General features: G+C 27.4%; 3 protein-coding genes across 3 annotated transcripts; all 3 read left to right on the forward strand.

Moving 5' to 3' along the window:
- Positions 1 to 6388: 6388 nt before the first annotated feature.
- On the forward strand, positions 6389 to 10357 carry LOC113549080. Its single transcript, XM_026950236.1, has 4 exons — positions 6389 to 6650; positions 7385 to 7690; positions 9570 to 9713; positions 9938 to 10357. The coding sequence occupies exons 1-3, from the start codon at positions 6572 to 6574 to the stop codon at positions 9656 to 9658; spliced, it is 474 nt and encodes a 157-aa protein (XP_026806037.1). The 5' UTR covers positions 6389 to 6571; the 3' UTR covers positions 9659 to 9713; positions 9938 to 10357.
- Positions 10358 to 12807: 2450 nt separating this feature from the next.
- Positions 12808 to 17000, forward strand: LOC113547924 (protein ABHD11-like). The gene is made up of 4 exons (XM_026948515.1): positions 12808 to 13285; positions 14518 to 14691; positions 14764 to 14934; positions 15897 to 17000. The coding sequence occupies exons 1-4, from the start codon at positions 13046 to 13048 to the stop codon at positions 16218 to 16220; spliced, it is 909 nt and encodes a 302-aa protein (XP_026804316.1). The 5' UTR covers positions 12808 to 13045; the 3' UTR covers positions 16221 to 17000.
- Positions 17001 to 19497: 2497 nt separating this feature from the next.
- LOC113550399 lies at positions 19498 to 21191 on the forward strand. Its single transcript, XM_026952194.1, has 2 exons — positions 19498 to 19809; positions 20472 to 21191. The coding sequence occupies exons 1-2, from the start codon at positions 19498 to 19500 to the stop codon at positions 21189 to 21191; spliced, it is 1032 nt and encodes a 343-aa protein (XP_026807995.1).
- The last annotated feature ends 530 nt before the right edge of the window (positions 21192 to 21721 follow it).

Genomic DNA, 21721 nt, shown 5'->3' on the forward strand with positions numbered 1-21721 from the left:
TATTACAAGTCATCCACAAGATAAAGTAAAACAATTTTTAACCACGCCAAATTCATAAACAGATACACAGTTCTCTTCAACTAGATTCAGTTTGAATAAATAAGTAAGATGTGGAATTTCGAATTACCGATTTCCTTATTGCGGTCATCTTTACTGCAGATATTTTTCCGTCACCCCAATGTCCTAATACACAATATAAATAAATAATAATAATTATATGCACGTCATATTTTTTTACTGGGTTTTTTTTTTTACCACAACATGAGTTTTATTATCCACAAATCACAATGAAAATCATGACGGAATATAATCCTAAGTACTATGTACCTAATCGTAATTTATGAAATATATGTAAGTACCAATGTAGCTAGCTCAATTATCAAACAGTTTCAAACCATTAAAAATTGTATAATTAATGTAATAATTATATTACTGCATGTAACAAGATGTTGACTAATTTATACTGCTTATATTATTTACATGTATTTTCGAAAGCCTTCATATGACTCATTTTAACATTTTTTGACAGATACAACATAGATAGGCCTATAGTTTTACTCGAGACAAATATAAGTATAGTTTCGAAATTACTACATAGCACACAAGCTAATGACTGCACCAGTTAATCATTATGGCCATTTGAGAGTTTAAGACTATCCATTATTTATTGTTAGGTACTTGTAGCGTACAATTTAAAATATCATTACCTAGATCATATTAATATATAATAATAATTCTACAATTATGTGGTTAATATATTTATAATCCATTGCAATGGTAATAGCACAAAACTAAGTAAAAAAAATAATAAACGTTAATATTATAATATACATTATCACAGATAATGTCAGGTCAACTCAGATTACAACTAGATATTAGAATGTCTAATATTCTATATCTATATAATTAAACTTACATTAAATTAGTCCATAGCGTAGATATAAGTATGTATTTATAAGGATATAACTTTTAAATTATGTTGTACTTTTTATTGATATAAAATACTCGACATCAGTATTGTGCACATCATACTGTGTGTTATTGGTAGACTGTCGCTATGTTTGAGAAATATGTAAAATAAACGGAAGTAAAACCGGTATATTATTTTATATATTTCATTGTACGTAGTTTACATTTAAAATAATGTGTTTATTATGATTTTACTATTTTAATAATAACATGTTCCCTTATTATATACATAATAAATTAATAAATATGTTACTTAGAAAGTAGGCTATTCACTTTTTGCATTTTTTAATACGTTTATTTATAATACCTTATTTTAGTCAATATTATATACCTATTATTTAAATTTTTTTTAGATTCTAAACGGAGTGATGAATGTATTGATTTTACAATGATATGTGTTTTTTATGCCTGTCATCCCCTTTTGGGATAGCAAAAACGCTTCGATTTTCATCTTAGAGGATGGTTTTTAGTATAAAATAGGATTTATATTTGTTGTAGTATCAAAAATGATAACATAAAATATGTTTATAGTGTGGTTAAAGGTTGATAGATATTTTACGTTCAGAATTGTTTTTCGTACATATTATTATATCAATGAATTCAAACTTAACACACCCATTACAGTGACTCACTCGATACTAACTGTACAACAAAACGGTAAGTACCCACTCTCCCTCCTACTTTAATACAATCTTTCAATTTTTTTAAATATCGTTCTTCTATTTCAATTTAATGTAAACACATTTAAACACTACGCAAACTCTTATAGAACACAATGCAATATACCCGACTACACCCGACTACCCAACAACATACGTACAATGTATAACAAATTATTGTAATAATGTAAATATACAATATCTTAGATTACAAATATATATTTCCAATATCATAAAAATTACTACCGATTTTACATTAATTAAATTTATGAGAAACTAGTAAAATTATATTTAAATTATTTTAACAAGTCGATAAGCTCTATATTAGATAAAATAATCTTGATAAGAGTCAATTTACAATGTATTCATGCCAAATTAATAGACAATATTGATTGGTAGAAAAAATTAAGTAGTTGCTAGTAGTGTACATATTCTGCAGAATATTATTTGTTTAAGCATAAATATACAAAGCGTATAAGCGATCAGCTATAAGAGGTTAACTCCACACAGGATGGAATCGGTACGGTGTTCAAAAATACCAAAAACATCTTTTAATATATTTAAATTATTTAATGTATCTAGGTAGATAAATATATTAAATATAATATTGAATTATCAAACACCATCATTCGTACATTTTTCTACTTCCTTTTTAAACCAACTCTCATTTTAGATTCTGAACGAAGTGAGGAATATATTGATTTTCCAATGATGTATGTTTTTTTTATGTGTCTGTCATCACGTTTTAGAGTAGAAATAATGCTTTGATTTTTTACTTCTGCTCTTCTTTGAAAAGGAAAATCTAGTTGGTACTTTGGGCGGTTAAAAGTAATTTAAGTTAAGTTTTCAAAAGCGTTATGAAAAACCCTAAAATAGTGACGGAGAAACGGGAATTTTTACGCATAATCAATTTTTGACAAAATCGATTTTTTATTTTGCTGTAACTCAAAAACGAATTATTGTAAATACTTGAAATTTTCACCATATGTTTTTTAGCGTTACCCGTTTTCACACTTTTGGGAAAAGTTTCTTACAAAAAAGAACTCATTCCCGTTCCAGGTTTTTATAAATTTAAATTGAACTTTTAATGCGTCAACTTTTGATTTTTGGCTATTTATAATCACAATAAAATATGTTTGAATGCGTAATGAAAATCTAACAAAAAGTGATGGAAAATTAGAATTTTTTTGGTTCTTCGATTATAAAAAAAAAATGTTTAACGTAGGCTTAAAATTGTTATCAAATACGTACTTTAGTACGTAAAAGTACTAAGCCATTTTTTTTACCGTCGATTTGTTTTTACTGTGATAACTTCATATTATATCAATACAACACTATTAATACGATGTAATAATAGATTTTTTTTTATTTAAATTAAATAAAAATAAAAATAGTAGGTACTAATTTTACTATTTGTTATCTTAGCGTCAGTTACTATAATCGTGCAACCAATAATTATCAAGTGAGACACTGAAATATTTTGGAGAGAAGAAGTCGGTACTTCATTACCACTAGTGGCATCATTATATGATATTGTTAAAAAATATGAATGAACAATTATTTTTATAATAGTTTCTTTATATTTTTTGTCACAAACACGGTATAGACCAATAAACCGACTATCAATAGTTCTAAATATAGTTTGATATTTTAAGATTTAAAAATTGTATTGCATTCCGAACTCGCATACTATCAGTAATCGTCACGGTTATTACAACTTTTAAATTATAATATTCGATACTATGTAAGCACATTTATCTCAAGATGGACTACATCCTTGAGTACATGTGTACAGTTTTTACGATTGCTGCATTAAAGTAATATGAACTGTCAACATAATATTACCGTTATCTTTTATCAAATATCAATGCACTATGCACACATGCTTATTAGTTATTGCGCGGATATGGTTGTTAAAAAGCCATTACTCACTACCTCCAGCCAGTTCAACCGTGCTTATTAATTGTTATCAAACATATTATTATTGTTTGACGTCGCGATGATTTATAGTGAATTTTATTTGATAATTATAATCGTTTACGAAAAGAGAAAAATTAGTTATCAACACATTTCTGTCGTATTTGATTAATTATGTTTTGAACTAAATAAAAACAATTGCGTATGTCGAATTAGTAAAAAAAAATGTAGGTAATTAGTTTTTAAAGTTTGATAAAAGAACTCTGACTTATGTTAAAAATGCTCTCAAATTACTACAGAAAATGTACTACGATATACTCAGTTAATGTATATGTACGCATGGTTTCTCAAGGTTACAAAAATTATTACTGAAATAAAACTGCAATAATTATAACAATAATGTAAACATCGCCTCACTCCGTCACCACGACTTCCGAATTACGCGCCACACGAGTACAATCACGTATTTAGTGAATATAAACAACGGAGTGAGAGCATATCATTATAACATAATGCGCATACCGATAACACGGTCGGGTTTGGGAATATTGTTGAGTCGCGAGATCGCCTGGAGCTTACGAGTTTTAAAATATTATGAAAAGTTGGCGAGCGTTGTTGGCCGTGAATCGGGTCGGCTAACGCACTGCGTGACCTCGTGTCGGGTCAGTCGAGAAGCCGGCCTCGATCAAACGCTCGTTTCTATAATAATATAATGCCGATATTAATGAAAATCATATCTATTCTCCGTCCAAGCCGTCCAAGGCCTCGGTGGTAGAATATCATGATACTGTTTAGAGGTGTTCGGCCACTTGCCGGCGTCGCAGACTCAAGCGAGACGAACGCAGCATCGGCCACCTTCGCGTGGTTCTGTCTGCCAATTTACGTCTGTATAGTTCAACTGACAACCGCGTCAGGTGTCAACGAACCGCATATACTACGGCGTCGTATCACACGTACTGGTATAACCGCTCATAATCTGTCGTAAAAAACCAAATAGTGCTTACAAAATTTGCAAATATCACACAGTAATTTTTTCATCGTGATGAATGACGGGAAAATCTAAATAATATAAATAATTCGAAAATTCGGAATCCTATATCATCGTAGAGACTCAGTTATCAGGCCACTCGTATTAGAATGCCGAAACGCATTATACCAAGCATGTATTCGATGTTATTGTTTTATTTAATCTAAATATTATAATAATATGCAGGTATTTACGACGATATTATAGGCACAGTTGTTTTTTGGCACTCCACCCCGCACTTGACAATACCTGTTGTATATCAAAAATCATGCATACGTTGCCAAAAAAAATAAAAAGAATAAGAACAACTTTAACATGATATTATGTAAATAAGTACATACATCATTATTTATTGTCAGAAAATAAAAACCAGTGCTTTTTAAAACATTTTTCCCCACCCTATATGTAAATAATCTACTCGATAAAATTAAAACGTAGCCATGGAGTTTACAAAGATACTACTGGAATAAATTTAAATTAAATATTGAAATCCATGACTTACACGTAGGATGCCTCGTTATTCGATAATAAATTTTTTTTAAATAAACACACTCCTACATATTATACATATAAACATTATATAGTAGTCCAAAGTATAATTAATATAAGTACATTATATTAACTCGTATAAGTCATAAGCGTATCATCAATTACCAAAGGACGATCTTTTCTTAAGATTCTTTTCTTTTCTGATTTCTATAAATATAATACCTTTGTATAAACTACTTATCGTATTTTATTTGTAGAGACTGTAATGATTCATAATACTAAAAAGTATAAACATAAAACATGGAAAAACTATAAATTTCATATCTTTTTTTTTCAATAGAAATATAGAATACATCAGACTGACAGAATTCTGATTATATAATAACAGATAAAATAATATAATTTAATGTAAATGTAGTGTAAATGTATATTTTAACCTAACTTAAAACGTATAATAAAACTTCATGTTTTTTTTTACCAACAGTATTTAAAAGAAAATCGTACAAAAATGTTGTTTAGAGAATAAATCTTCTTAACGAGTCTATGTATTCACTTTTTTTTAATTACTTATAACAAATAAAAATACAATAAATACCAAATTATGATTTGGAATAATTAATTTGTACTCACTAAAAAAATAATCGTGACCATAATAATTATAAATTAAACCAACTTTTGATCAGTTATCTTATTGTTTTATTTCTGCAGTAATTATTAACATCGAAATTCACATGTATCATGTGTAAAATATTTCAACATTTACGTACAACTGTGAATGAATAATTATAAGATTTTTATTAGTACATTTTGTGTGTACGCGTATTGAACAATAACAATTCACAAAACCGAATTAAGTACTTACTGAAACTATTTAGTGTTTACAGGCATTTGTTCTAGTCATTTTATTTCGTTTTACGTTTTCAGGGAATTTCTTAAAAAATAATAAAGGAATTTGATAGGTAACTATTCAAAATTCAAATCTCTGATTGTACGTACGGTGATACGGCTTGATAAAAAAAAATGGTCAAATACTTTACGCGTCAAAAATAAAATGCATTATGTACCTAACACATTCCGTCAGTGTTAAATATATCGTAAATAGTTGTGAATATCATCTGAAAAATTGCAAAGCGTTTAGATTTTTTTACACAATACACGTGCGTGGGAAAACCCTACGATTGGAAAATCACTCCATATAATTGTATTACTGTACATGCAATATTTGTAACGTACCGCGGCGGTCATTTTGAAGTTTAAATATAATGGCCTTATAATTCACATCAAAGTCGATTTGGAACCAGTTTAGTGGATACACGTACGAGTGTAATACATTCAAGATCGCGTGTTAGTTTTCACATAGACGTAGCAGTGGTCGAAGCGCATGACGCTCCTAGGCTACAACTATATAGGTACCTCGTAGGTACTATCGCAGTAATTTTCGCGGTTAATTTTAGTTGATTTTTTTTCATACTTTTTTTTTATTTCAACGGTTTTTAAAATTATTTAATCAATGGTTTTAAAATTTATTCCTGTGATTTTTTTAATTTGGTTTACATTTAATTGCCATGGACAAACAGAATCAAGAGAAAGTAAGCAAAAAAAAATAAATATATATTTAAGTAAGGTACTTTCATAGTATCATGATATTGAAAATAAAATATAGTAATAGTAATATATTACTCTAAATAGTATATCAATAAAAAAAAAATAAAGTCACTAATGATTTTTTTTTTAAATTTTTTACTTGCATTTTACTTGAAATCTGCCTGATGGTTATTTTAAAAGCTCTTATCATAATTGCATGCCTTTGATGTTTGATAAGCTCCTACTCAGAAGTGCTTATACACACAAATGATTTTAAATCAATAAAAAACACCTAACTAGTTATAATTTGTATTTTAATTTTATACATAATCGTGTTATATTATGTTTTAATTGCTTTTTTATAATAATCTAATACTAATGTGATTTGAGTTAAAATTGGAATTTTTTGTGTGTACCTACTTATTGATAAGGTTGTTTAGACTATAATGTATTTTCTATCGAAAAAATAATGAATAATATACTCGTATAACTAATAACACATTTCTCTTAATGCGTAAATAAAAATTATATACTACAATACCTTGAAATCTGGAAAAATCTAGTATTGGAATTGTATATATATTGTGTAGTATTATATCCTACAAGGCTACAATATAACAAAAATATATAAAGTTATTAAACTAGAATAAAGATCATTGTTAGCTGAAAAAATTCTTATTGTTCCTATATAAATGTATATGAAAAAATATAATACATTTTTGAAATCTTTTGTACACAGCTCATTTTCCTGGTTATCATTTCTGTGGACCGGGAACGGACTTTTTGGAAAGGATTGCTCGCGGTCAGCTTGGCATCAATAAGCTAGACGAAGCGTGCCGATTACATGATTCTGTTTATACAAATAGCACAGATTTTAAATTGAGAATGGAAGCCGACATGAAATTGGAAACACAGGCGTGGGAGCGAGTGATAGCGAAGGATAGCAGTTACAAGGAGAAAATCGCTGCATGGATGGTGACAAACGTCATGAAAGTGAAACGAAAGTGGAATACTCGACGTCTACAACGGGAATTTGGTAAAAAACGTAAGAAATTTTCTTTTTTTTATAAACACACAGTACATATGGGTATAAAACGAAAACCAATTATATTAATTAAGTAACAAATTCTATAATAACCAAACCTCATACAACTTTCAAATACGTATAACGGTATCACTACAGCTCGATATTATAAATAATAATAATAAAAAAAAAATATTAATAATTATAATATTTTTTATTCATTAGAAATATTCATAATATATAAAAATATATATGTGTACATTTAAATAAAATAAATGTTGAACTGTGTCGATTCCTAATGATTAATTCTTGTTAGTTATTACCAAAATACGTGCGACGTAGTATAATACATTCAGAGTGTCCCGCGAGGATTTACCCATTGCGATATCTCCTGAAATAATGGAGATATCATAATTCTGATTTTTTAATAAGATTCACAGGAACAAGAGCTACAAATATTTCATGTTTTAATTTATTTTTATGTTTTGGTAAAAAAGTTAAAAATGTAATTTTTTATTTAATTATTTAAAAAAAATTGAAGATAGCCATTTTGTAGAGTTAATTATTTGATAAGATAGTGCCATAGTGGTATCATTATATTAAACATGTGGCCCGCGATATCACTATGGCACTATCGTATTAAATAATTCGCAGTTTTTTTAAAACTAGAAAAAATATTAAAAATCAGGAAATTGGTGAAATTAAAATGTTAAAACGTCAATATTTTCAGAAAAAAAAAACTCTACAAAATGGCTATCTTCAATTTTTTTTTTAATAATTAAATAAAAAAATACATTTTTTAACTTTTTTATCAAAACATAAAAGTAAATTAAAACATGAAATATTTGTAGCTCTTGTTCCTGTGAATCTTATTAAAAAATCAGAATTATGATATCTCCATTATTTCAGGAGATATCGCAATGGGTAAATCCTCGTGGGACACCCTGTATACCTATATATGTACATAATATAATATACCTAATATAAAATATATATAGTATCTAATAATAATATATGCATCGCATTTATTAATATTCACACTTTCTATATACTTTTACACGACTCTACATATTATGATTAAAGAATATCAACACTTTAACCTATGATTTCACGTAAACCGTTAATATTTAAAATATTCAAATAATATTTGTTATTTCCAATGAAACATGGTATAAAAAGTGAACAGTATGGTATTTATATTATGCTTCGATCGACTTTCTATGTACCTACTCGTATTATTGGTAGTTTTGAGCAATGTAGGCGTGTTGAGTATTATACGATTTTGTTCCACTTATTACTCACTAGATTTTTGCATCAATTTGATTTATAGGTATACCTATATAATATATTATGTTATAGTCCCATCGTCCTATCAATATGATTATAAACAGAAATAAGTATACATTATATATATATATTGTTAACGATACCTCAACGGTCATTTTAAAACGAAACAAAAAAAAAATGTACACAATAGCCAATTATATTTAATTTGTATTTCAGAAGTCATAATCATTATGAGTGGTTAATGTAAATTTATAGTTAATTGTAAAAGAGAGAATCCCGCGAAATGTTTAAGAACCTATTAATACTAGTTATATGAATTTCAGTTTTAAATAAAATCGGTTAACATTATTAACAAAATTAAAATTTTCGTTTATGTAATATAAATAATTTGTATGTTTTGTCTTTAGATAAATACTTTTAGGATCTCATTTTGTACTAATAGCACTGCTCCAAAAATATATATCCTACCGCTTAAGAGAACAATGTATCTTGTTTGAAATATTTACATATTGATTGAACACTCGATGAATATATCAATGACTAACGAAAATACTTTCTAATCCAAACTTTTTAATCATTATGGATTTCAAAAATATTTTTTTTTTTCATGTAGCTAGTGATTTATTAACTCCTACGCCCAAAAAACCTCGACGTTCAGTTGGTGACTCCCCCAAAACTTGGTTCAGGTTGCGATTTGGATAAGAATTACACCGAGATTAAGACAAAATCGTGTTTGCGTTAAATGTAATACTAATAAGTAAGTACTATACATTTTCATTCCACGATTTGTTATTTAAACTTGTGTACAGTGTACATTTTTAAAGTCTTACGTGTAAATAATTTTATCTATGAATAAAAACTAAATAAAATAAATTATAAATTTATAAATATAACGCTAATTTTAATGTTTTTGATAAATGTATATTATACATTATATGTAACTATAATAAAAATAATGGAAACAACGTTATGTGTTCACAGAGAATTATTGCTAAGTGCAAATCTGCAATCTGTAATATCGTTGAACCTTGAAATTCAATAATAAGTAATGGAATGATGTTTAGCAACTACACGCTGTGATATTATATGTTTAGTTAAATACAATTTTTTATTGCACTATGCGTACTATTATTAGTTCAAAAGCAAAATATAATGAGTATTGAATGAGATAACAACCAATCTAAAGCATTTGTTTCTGATCAGTGTTAGACAATGTGGTAATGTTGAATTGCATAAATGTAATGTATGCCCAGTGCCTACATACCTTTACGTATTTCGATGCAATATTTTTAACATCCATGTTTTTTTATTTTAATGGTATATAAAAATGTATGACTGTATTATATTATATAAGTACCTAGTCAATGTAAATATAATTGCTATTGTTTTTTTTTTTTTTTTTTAAGGACATAAGTTGTTTTAAAATAATATGTTCATGGTATTATTATTAAATTATAACATATTTATAATTATTCATTATAGTTGTTATTTTTTTTTTTAATATTTTTAATTTTAATTAAATTAATTCTTTTAATCATTTTTTATGCAAATTTTTTTATTTTGTTGAGAGTGGTATGTAATAACAAATTATTTTTTTTATTATATTAATGTCTTAACAAAAGATTAGTATTGTACCTATATTGTCTATATGCTACGCCGTGCTACATTTCATTGTAATATAATTAATTTATTAATTTATTATCATATTAATAATATGTTAAAAAATAAGCTAGTCGGCAAGACGGCAACTCAGGAAATCGAGACCGGTTGTTGAAAACTTATATCATCACCTTGCTTCGATCACCTTGACTCCGGCTTGTAGTATATTAACTATGATAAATTGATAAATTTGAAATACATTATAAATAATTGAAAAATAATGTAAATAGATCATTTCACAAACTTAGAGTTTTAATTCTAAACATGAAATAATAGGTACCTTCTATAATATGAAGTACTATTAACATAATTAATTTATTGCACTAAGCACTAAACTACTATTTATATGAAAAATAAACTTAAAATCATGGCTTAGAACCGTAATTAAAAATATCGGTATTTAAAACGGAACCATTTGAAAATATAGAAACCGATAACTTTCTAAAACTCATTTTCGATTTTCTTAGGAACCTAAACCAGAACTAGAACTAATATTTGTTAGTAGAAAATTTTTTGGTTTCAATCTTATTTAGCTATTTTATGTATTGATGTAATAATAATTGATTAATTACATTTGAAGGATATTGTATACAAACTCATATATTTATAATTTTCTATTTCTATAATCTATAAAAGTTACAGGAAATAATAAAATATGAGCGGTTCCCAAAATAAAAATAAATAAATAAATTATAATAATTAATATATTGTTATAAGCCCGTGGCCCATCAATTATTCAAAACATATGTATATAATATATGTATATGTATACTAGACATGGACTAATGATTAATACAGAGTGTCCCGTGAGGATTTACCCAATGAGATATCTCCCGAAATAATGGAGATATCATGATTTTGATTTTTTAATAAATTTCACAGGGACAAGAACTACAAATGTTTCATATTTTAACGTTTTGGTAAAAATGTTAATAAATATATTTTTTTATTTAATTATTTTCAAAAAAATTGAAGATAGCCATTTTGTAGAGTTCATTTTTTCTGAAAATATTGACTTTTCAACATTTAAACAAGTCGTTTAAATTTTTGAATGACAACACATATTTTTAATTTAATTTTATAAAGCAGAATGTTTTTGAGTATTTTAATACATACAAATCTAAATTCAAATAAGTAGTAACTAAAATAAATCAACATTTTGCGAGGATACCCGTACCTCACCACTATACTTACACAAATTGTATATTCGTATACTTATAAAGTTATTACTTATTACTCATAATAAGCTACTCATTTAAATTTTGACTTTTATGTACCAAAATACTATAAAAGATATTCTACTTCAATAAATGAAACTGAAAACATAGTCTTTAAAAAGAAAAATTTAAAAAATTAAGTTGTATTTTTTTTATTTCGATTGGAATTATTGTAAAATAAATATTTTCAAAAACAGTTATAGTTTAATGAATAATATAAAATAATAAGTGTTGTCCGATAAACGAATCGTTCTGCATAATATAATAATAAATAATAATATATTCATTATTAATATTAAATACTCATACATATTATATAATATATATATACAGTAAACCCTCCCTTAACGGCACCTATAAATATGGGTAATTTTCAAAATTATGATTTTGTTATAAAAATAAAATTTGTCTATTCAGTTTAACAACGTCGTGACCATGTGACCATAATATGTTGGATATGAATTCTTATAATGATTATATTATTATTATCGTCGATATTACCAGTAAATAATATATTATTATGTTATCGTCCATTCTATTCTACTACAAACACGAACGCCATCGCGTGCACAGTTTTCACCAGCGGGAAATAATTTTCGAACCCAAAAATATATTTTATTCGGTTTTCAATAAAAACATAAATTGCCCACTACAAAAACAATATTTATAAAATTAATAAATATGAACACAGATCTGTTGTTTATTGAAAGAAATTAGAAGGTAAAAAAGTGCATAAAAAACAAAAGTTGTATACTGCAGCGCCATGTGCCGGAGAAATTTAGGAGGCCATCATTCATAATGGTTTTTTGAAACGACGTCGGTAGAGGGCACTGTGTTACCAACCAGATCCATTCATAAAAAAAAAGCAGATTAGCTAATCGAAATTCCGTAATGCACTCAAGCCGGCTTCCGGTTATCAGTAAACCGTTTCTGTTAATAGTTTTCGACGTTATCAGCAAATTTTTTTTTATCATACTTAATTATCTTTGATCCGAACAGCAGTTTTTTACACGTTCGAACGATTATTATTTTATTAATTTAGTAGGTAGTTTACAAAACATTACATCATCTCATTCATTTCATTTCAATATTTCGAATTGGACGAACTGGTACGTCGTCGAATTTCTGGTTGGAATTCCTGTGCATTACGCACTATCCACCAATAGTCGACTGTACAACACCGTGTTTACGCCTAAGTCTCTCTGTTGTCATTATGATCAAGTCGAAGGCATTGCTGTCCAGGACGTGCTTGTTTAAGGAGAGCCGAACGGCTTCGGAATGTCGCCGGTCGTTGAGCACCAAATTGGAACCCATCAAAATGTCGTTTACATCATACGAGTCGGCTGCAGATGGTGGACAAAAACCGCCCATCATCATCATGCATGGCCTGTTCGGCTGCAAGTCCAATTGGAATAGTTTGTCCAAAACCCTCCACAACATGACCCGCAGAAAAGTATGTATTTTAACAGTTACTGAAACATATACCATAACAAATTACAAAAATTTACTATTTATTTAAACAAAATATGATTAATTTTATTATAAACATGGAATTAACATTCCAATATTTTCAATCTTAAAATAACTACCTAACCATTTTAATTTAATTAGTAATTAATAATTAGGTACTTATAAAAATATAGTTGATATCACCAATTATTGTCATATTGTGTTTTTATTAACTTACATAAATTTATTAAACAATTTCATTGTCTTTTTACATTTAATAATTTAAAAATTTACTTTAATTATTAATCACAATAAATTATTAGGTATAAGAATCTGTAAGTGTATACTTGTAGTGCTGTAAATTATGGTTAGTAATACTCTTATATAATTTCATCTTAACATATTCTAGTAAATGTATAAAGATTTAAAATGTAGAGAATACTAATAAAAAGTTCAGTAAAAAGGTCAAACATTAACCTCAGATTAGATTAGAAATACATTCAGTGGCTAGTATAATTTTATATTCGATTAGTTTTTATTAGTTACCTAATATATTTATGAACTATTACTTTTTGTTAAATAAATTGATTTTATATTATTTTATAAATTATCAAAGTGAATTTACTGAATTATAATTGATTGCTGACTCATATTTAATCTAATACAATTATTTATTGTTATTTTATCTCTTAATTACTTTTGTTAGGTATCTGAATTATCTAATTTTTAAATTTTATTCAATTAATTTAACATAATATTATATTTTGGTCAATTGTTTCCTGCCTACTGTGATTACCTTACGTTGTTTTTTTTGTTTTTATTATTTGATGCATAGAAATATATCAGTATATTAAAACACTAAAACACGACTATATAATTTTAGGTGTAAGTTTCTACTATTACATGAACTATTACTGACAAAAATAAAAAATGTTCATGTCTGCACTACATATTATCATATTTAATTTTTACTTAAATAGAATGCGTAAAAGTTTAAATTTTCTCAGAGAAAATTTTAGAATTTTTAGTTACAAAATAATGCAATAAACAAGATGATAAAATCTACCTATAACCTATGAATTTGTTTTTAATTAGATAATTATAATATATGTATTTATTTTATATTACTAATAAGTATTATCAAGAACTATAATTATTACAAAGCTCTTAAAATGTATAACTTCTTAAATAATATCACATGATTTTTTATGGTTATGCTTTGTTTCTCGTTTTAAGGTAATCACTGTTGATGCAAGAAATCATGGTGACTCACCTCATACTTTAGAGCAATCGTATCAACTTATGGCTGAAGACGTAAAATTTTTAATGGAAGATTTAGGTGTAAAAAAAGCTTCATTAATTGGTCATAGCATGGGCGGTAGAACAATGATGTACTTAGCAGTCATCTATGTAAGGTTTGTTTTAATATTACAATTTGTATTAATTATATGTCACCTGAAAAATACAGCAAAATATTTTTAGCCAGAACTTGTGGAATCCTTAATACCAGTTGATATATCACCAATCAACAGCAAAGAAGTGAGTGATATCCAAAGTGTTATAGATGTTTTAAGAGGTGTTAATTTAGATATTAATGGACCTATATCTAAAGTTCGAAAATTGGCAGATGAACATATGAAAAGTTCTATAGAGGTATGTTAAATTATAAGTATAACCAATTTTAGTTTTTGAGTTCAAATAATCATTTAAGCCATTAAGGTTACCTATTTTTTAATTAATATTTTTTCTTAAACTATATTAATCTTATTTATTTATTTTCTATTCATATTATATGATGATAAATAAAAATACTGCTAATAATTATTATATTATCATACTTCTCTTAGTTACACGGATAATCAAATTTTACAATCATTTATATAATATACTATTTGCTAATTCTTTGTTGAATTATTAAATTAGTTATTAGGTATTATTAAGCAATTGGTTACTATTTTTTTTCTGATTAATTAGCAGCCAAGAAGGCTATGTGTGGATAATCCTACTACTCTTAATACTTTTTATTATTTATGAATATAACAATGTTTTTGTTTAAATCACTAGTTACCTCAAAGAAAATATTTTACAATGTATTTTAATTTACTAAATATTATAAAAATATTAATTTACGTAGTCTTATGATTTATACAGTTGTTGTTGCTTTAAACACTGATGGTAATTTTCTAAAATTTTAATTTAAAAAAATAGTAATTTAACACAAGTATCTAAATTCTACTCGTATAAGAGTTTTTGTTTCATCAAGTATAATATTATTATCAATATACTTAAAAATTGTATATAATTATATATCTAATTTTTATTTTTCTCTGTACTTTTTTAATGCTTAGTAGAAAGAAACTAATTAATTTCATCAAGTTGGGTACAATAATAAATTTAAGGTTTTTTAACATATTGTTTAATAGAAATTTGAATGTTTTCTCGATATCTATAGTATAACTATTATTAAAATTATAGAAATCAAATCATGTTATTTTCATATATTTTTTTTATAATTATTCAACTATATTTATTTTTATTATAATGCGGTAACGATAGGTAATTCAGTTATTTAGTATAAAATAATTTATTAATACATTTTGTTTTATTTTATACAGAGTCCAATACTTCGACAGTTCCTCCTAACCAATCTTATTGAAGTGAACAAAAAATATAAATGGAGAATAAATTTAGAATCCATCAATGTGAATTTTAAAAACAATATTGCAGTGTTTCCACCTGTGCAATCAATATTTGATGGTCAAACATATTTTATTGGAGGCGGAGATTCAGTTTTCTTGAAACCATCAGATCACGAGGCCATTAAACAGATATTCCCTTCAGCTAAATTTGAATATATAGCTGGTGCTGGTCATTGGTTACATGCTGAAAAACCACACGAGTTTTTGAAATTAGTTTCACAATTTTTAGCTACTGTATAGACATATAATTGTAACATGTTGAATAGATTTTGTATTAAAATTAAAACTTGCAAATGTTACCTGATAATGGTAGGTATAACTTGCTCTGTAAAAAATAGAATTGTTTGTTCATTCAAACTTTAAAGTCTGAAAAATTATTAACTTTATAGTAAAATTTGTTATTTAAGAATTTCAATTTTGTTTTCCTTTGATAAATATTATTGTTATAATTATTATTCGATTATTATCAAACAATAAAATTAAGAAAATACTTAAGTGTTTATATTAAATAGTATATAGTCCACACCTTGATCATATTATTCTTGGAATAAACAAGTATAATTTACCTAAATTATGAAACACAAATAATATCAACTGACCCTTTAATATTGTATATGTAGTAAATAAGAAAATGTAATTTCAGACACATCATCAACAGGCAACAGTTATAGGGATGCATGATTAAATGAGATCCTTTTATTTAACTTTTCTCTTTTTTAACTTACCTTAAATTTTATGATTAGTGTAATTGCTCTTGTAAAAATTTCAAAATTTTTATATTTTAAAAGAACCTATCTTAAAACTAAAAATGAAAATTCATATTTATTAATTACTATATTTGATGAATATATCTAGGATTGCTAGTTGACACTAGATACTAAGTAAAAAATGTACCTTAACCAACTTAATTATTTTACCTGTACACAATATCAAACATTATTTCAATAAAACATGTTATTTTAGTAAAATGGAAGGATGATCCAATCAATTAGAATAGAAAAATAAAATTTTTATATTATTTATTGCCTATTTAATATTTTCACTAAGTATTCTCTTCCAGCAACATTATTAAATAACTAATAATAATAATTTAATGCATAACAAATAATTAAATATCTAAAATGTCTACATAAGTAGATGCCTATCAAGTATATTGATATTAGAAAATAACTTGAATACTAAACTAAATCATAAATTAAAAATTTTCAAGAAAAAAATAAAATAGTTAGGTCCAATGCATTGGAATCAATTAAATGTTTAATGTTAATGTTGTCCCTAAAATTTAATTTGTATCGTTTGTCTATTATATTGTAGTTTTTAATTTTTCTTTACCAAGATTTATATAAAATAAATATCAAATTAATATTTAAAAAAACATTTGTTTAGTCTTTGTGGGCTATTGCTATAGGTACTAAATTGTCATTTATCATGACTCATGGAGCAGATCATTGTAATCTGTAAAAATGTGTAAAATTTGAATTCAATGATAAATTGTAGCATACACAGTAGTCAAGTGGGTTATTATCATATGGGTGTGTTAGGTTTGAATCCATTGATTTGATATTGTACACGAAAAAGGATTCTGAGCGAAGACTAGTAGTCAGCCTATAAATATCATTAATTAAGTATATTTGTATATTTTGTGACATGTTTTTTGATATAGCTGTTAATGTAGTTTATTTTTATTTTTAGTACCATGGTATTTAAGTAAGTAAATTGATAGGTAAGTATATTTTTTTTCAAAAATATTATATTATTAGTACTTGATTATGAAATTAAAAAATGTATTTGTACGTTATACCTACAATATTATATCAACTATAAAACTAAAAAATATCGCTGCGTATAGTAAAATTCATAGTAATGTACTAATATATAATTATATACAATTTTTCTGTTTTCCACGTTTCTAGTCTATAGAATCTAGATAACGGGATATAGACAATATTGTATAATCTATTACAATATTGAATACCTATGTATAATATATAGGTACATATAGTCATCGCTTATTCCGGATAGTTTTAATAATTTTGTACGTAATATATATTGAATACCTATTATACTATTTTTATTCAAATTTATAGTTTCTGTATATCACATAACATGTTTAAACAATAAGAAATATTGTAATGTATTGTTACAACGGCCTTGGGAGCCATGAACCATTTTATTAAAAATAAAAATAAAAATAAGAAATTGTAAGTTATTTTTATTTTCAATTTTTGGTTTACCAAAAATGTTTTTTTTTGTTGAATAAATTCAATAAATTGCCTACCTTCTTATATTAGACTATATATAAATTATTTAAAATTTATAAAATAACCTTATTTTCATATCGTTAAATTAGGTACCTATTATGATTTATGATTTTATTTCCTATGGATATGTTGTATTTATGACTGACATTGATTTAATTTGCATAGACTTTCATAACGACAAATTCGAATTATTGTACAGTGTGCACTCTGTGCATGGAAAATTCAGATTAATGAGTAGATATTTCAAACGAATTAAGATTTATTAAACATGACTTGTAAACTATATTTTACGTACCTACACAAATATACAATTATTTAATGATATACATTATAAATTACATTTTATGTATTTATTAAAATATATATTTAGACTTAAAAAAATAAATTAAATACCTACAGTAGAATTATCAATACAGTTATATACTCCAATTATTACATTTATCACAATAAAATACCCGATACTGGCCGATAGTAAACGAATGTAATACGATTATAGTAATAGGTAGCTAGGTAGATATCTAATAAGGTACATAATAATATTAATAATGTTACACATACAACGGTACAACGCATAGGTCACAAATGCTTTGAGAGATCCCATAATCTGTGTTTTGATTAACAAAGAAAGGCGATATCACACAATATCATCTATAAAAATTAAAAACCCATTCCGCCAAGCGACACACAAAACCGCGGTCAGTCGCTCATTCACTTCTCACTCAATTTTTGTATACTTTCAGAATTCATGTTCTTTCTAAATTGAATTTAATGCTATATGCATCATTTGTGAATAAGATAAGGGACATTTGTATTCAACACGTTACACATATCACACTTAGTTCTATGAGAATATTTGTATAAACATAGGCGCAAATAGGGGGGCGCTTAGGGGGTATTAGCACCCCCGATTTTAAAAGTAGCACAATCATACCTACAATTTACACCTATTAATGAGTTATGGAGAAATAACAAACATCAATAATAATGCTAAAATGCCTTGAAGATTGTTGTTAAAAGAACAAAGCATCGAATTAAATTTATTTTGTTTCTATGGGATCTTGTTGTCATGTGAAAGTGTATTACCTATATTAAATTTTATCTAATAAAATAAACCTAGGTAATATTGTATTCTATTATTTTTATTTTTATTGGTCTATTATCTATAAATATATATTTCATAAATAATATACTGAGCAACTATAGTTTATATATTTAAATTTCCGTAACTATATCATAAAAGTTTTAAAACATAAAAAATGAGTGTTGTTGATGAGGAAAGTAAAACCGATAAGTTGAAAATTGAATTGCTAAAGCTCCAGGAGAATGTTAATTTGAAAATGACCCAGCAATTGTTCTTGCGCGACATTATGGAAGCAAATTACCAGCGAATGACGGAAGAATGTGATGTGTATGAGAAGGAATTAGAAAAGATTCGCTCGGAAAATACACGTTATAAGTTCGCAGAACAGTGTTTGAAAAATAAAGTCATAGAATTAACCGGTTGCGAGTTCGCTAAAAGTTCTACCGGCCCCGACAAAGACGACGCTACAGCATCTTTACAATTGGAAGTGAGTCGTATTAAGCTGTGTTTGTATAATATTTCATATGTATGAACCTAGTGGTACTGCGGTAATCATTATTATATATCGACCAATAGCTTACAATCAAAGAATCAACATACGATTAGTCGGATTAGTGCATCCTGCATCGCTATAATAATGATTAACTAACTAGTTAATCATTATTATTATTAACTAACTAACTAGTTAGTTAATCATGGGTATAATAATGTAAGGTACCTACATAAGGTATATTGGATACATAATGGTATCTACATATTATATATGATACATTTTTTTTTTTTTTTGGACCTTATATCAGCTATGTAAATTTTTAATAGTTTTCGCTAATAACCAAAAACTGCTTTTCTGGTTATTAATTTGTTTTTAAAGACCCTATCGTGACTATAAATTAAATACCTAGAATCTAAATATAGTCGAAAGAAAAGAAAAAACAAATTTATTCGAATAAAAATGACACAACGAATATTTTTTATAACCGAACTATTGAGGACTACCTACCTATAAGGTACACCGAGACACGTATTATTATTTAAGACAAAAAACAATTTACTTCGAAAAAGCTATGCCCGCTTATGCTCACGCGTAGTCTGCAGGTCAAATACATTTACGACGCTATAAATCTCTGTTTACCGTGTCCGCGTCTACAGGTGTGTAGTAACAAACTGCTGGCAGAGTTGAAGAGGTACAGGGACCAGGTCGAGGTGGCGTCCAGAGACTTGGCGGGTGCCAAAGACCAGCTAACCAAAGCGTCGGAGAGGGAAGAATATCTGAAGCGGTGTGCGGCCAGCTTGACGGTGCTCGCCGAAGCGGACCAGACGAAGCGGGACCGCGAGGAGATGGAGTTGCGGACGATGGCCAAGCGGCTGTCGGCCGAGCTGGGTGACGCGCAGTGCGACTTGGGTCGGTTGCGGACGGTCGTGGAAGAGATGTCGGACGTGGTAACGGGGAACAAGCCGGCACCGATCACGTGCAGTGGCGAAGGGCTACGCGAGGACAACTACCGGTTGCAAGCCGAACTGAAAGCCAACTTGGCGGAAGAGACCGCGCTGCACGCCAGGGCCGCCAAGCTGGAGACGGCGCTGCGGCAATGTCACTCGCGTGTGGACGCGAAGTCCCGGGATAGGCAGTGCGCCGGCGGTGGAGTGTTGCGGGATCTTCCGTCCACGTCGCTGTCACAGCCGCGCCCGCAGCCTCGGGACGAAGAAAGCAAAGCGGCCACCTCGCCGAACCTCGAACCCGATTATTACGAAACGTTACCACTGCCGAAGCATTTGATAAAAATAATGAAAAAATACGGAAATCCGTGTCACCAAGACGACGAATTCGAAGCGACTACCTGTTTGCCGACTACGGCAGCGCACTCCTAACAGGAGGAAATACCGACGTTTGAAAGAAAATAATTATTAATTATAGAAAAAAAACATATATTTATTTACATACTTACATTCCATTATTTCTTTTTTATTTATAATACACATTGAAATTTTCAAAATATTTATCTTATTTATAATATTTTGAAGTTGTGTAATTTTGCTTAGTTTTTTTTAACGGTTGATAAAAATTAGGCTATTTCAAGAAGCTTGAAAATTTAATGCAAAACCCACAAAAGTCATTAGTTGCTCCTATAGGAATACTTAAAAAGCACGATCGGTTTTAGGTTAAGTGTTTGAAGTTCAAAGTTCAATAAAATGTTATTATAATTGAAAAATAAATTACTACCCAATAGTAAATACTAAATAGTTAGGTAAATTAATTATTAATATATAACTACTAATTTTATAATAAAATATCCTTAGAAATATAGGGCGATAGATGGTCTAAGTTCTATTAGTGTTATACTCAATAACAAGGTACACTCGACACCTACTATCAACATAAACATTGACACATATAAGGG

Source organism: Rhopalosiphum maidis, chromosome 1, assembly GCF_003676215.2.
Source record: "Rhopalosiphum maidis isolate BTI-1 chromosome 1, ASM367621v3, whole genome shotgun sequence".
Lineage (NCBI taxonomy): Eukaryota > Metazoa > Arthropoda > Insecta > Hemiptera > Aphididae > Rhopalosiphum > Rhopalosiphum maidis.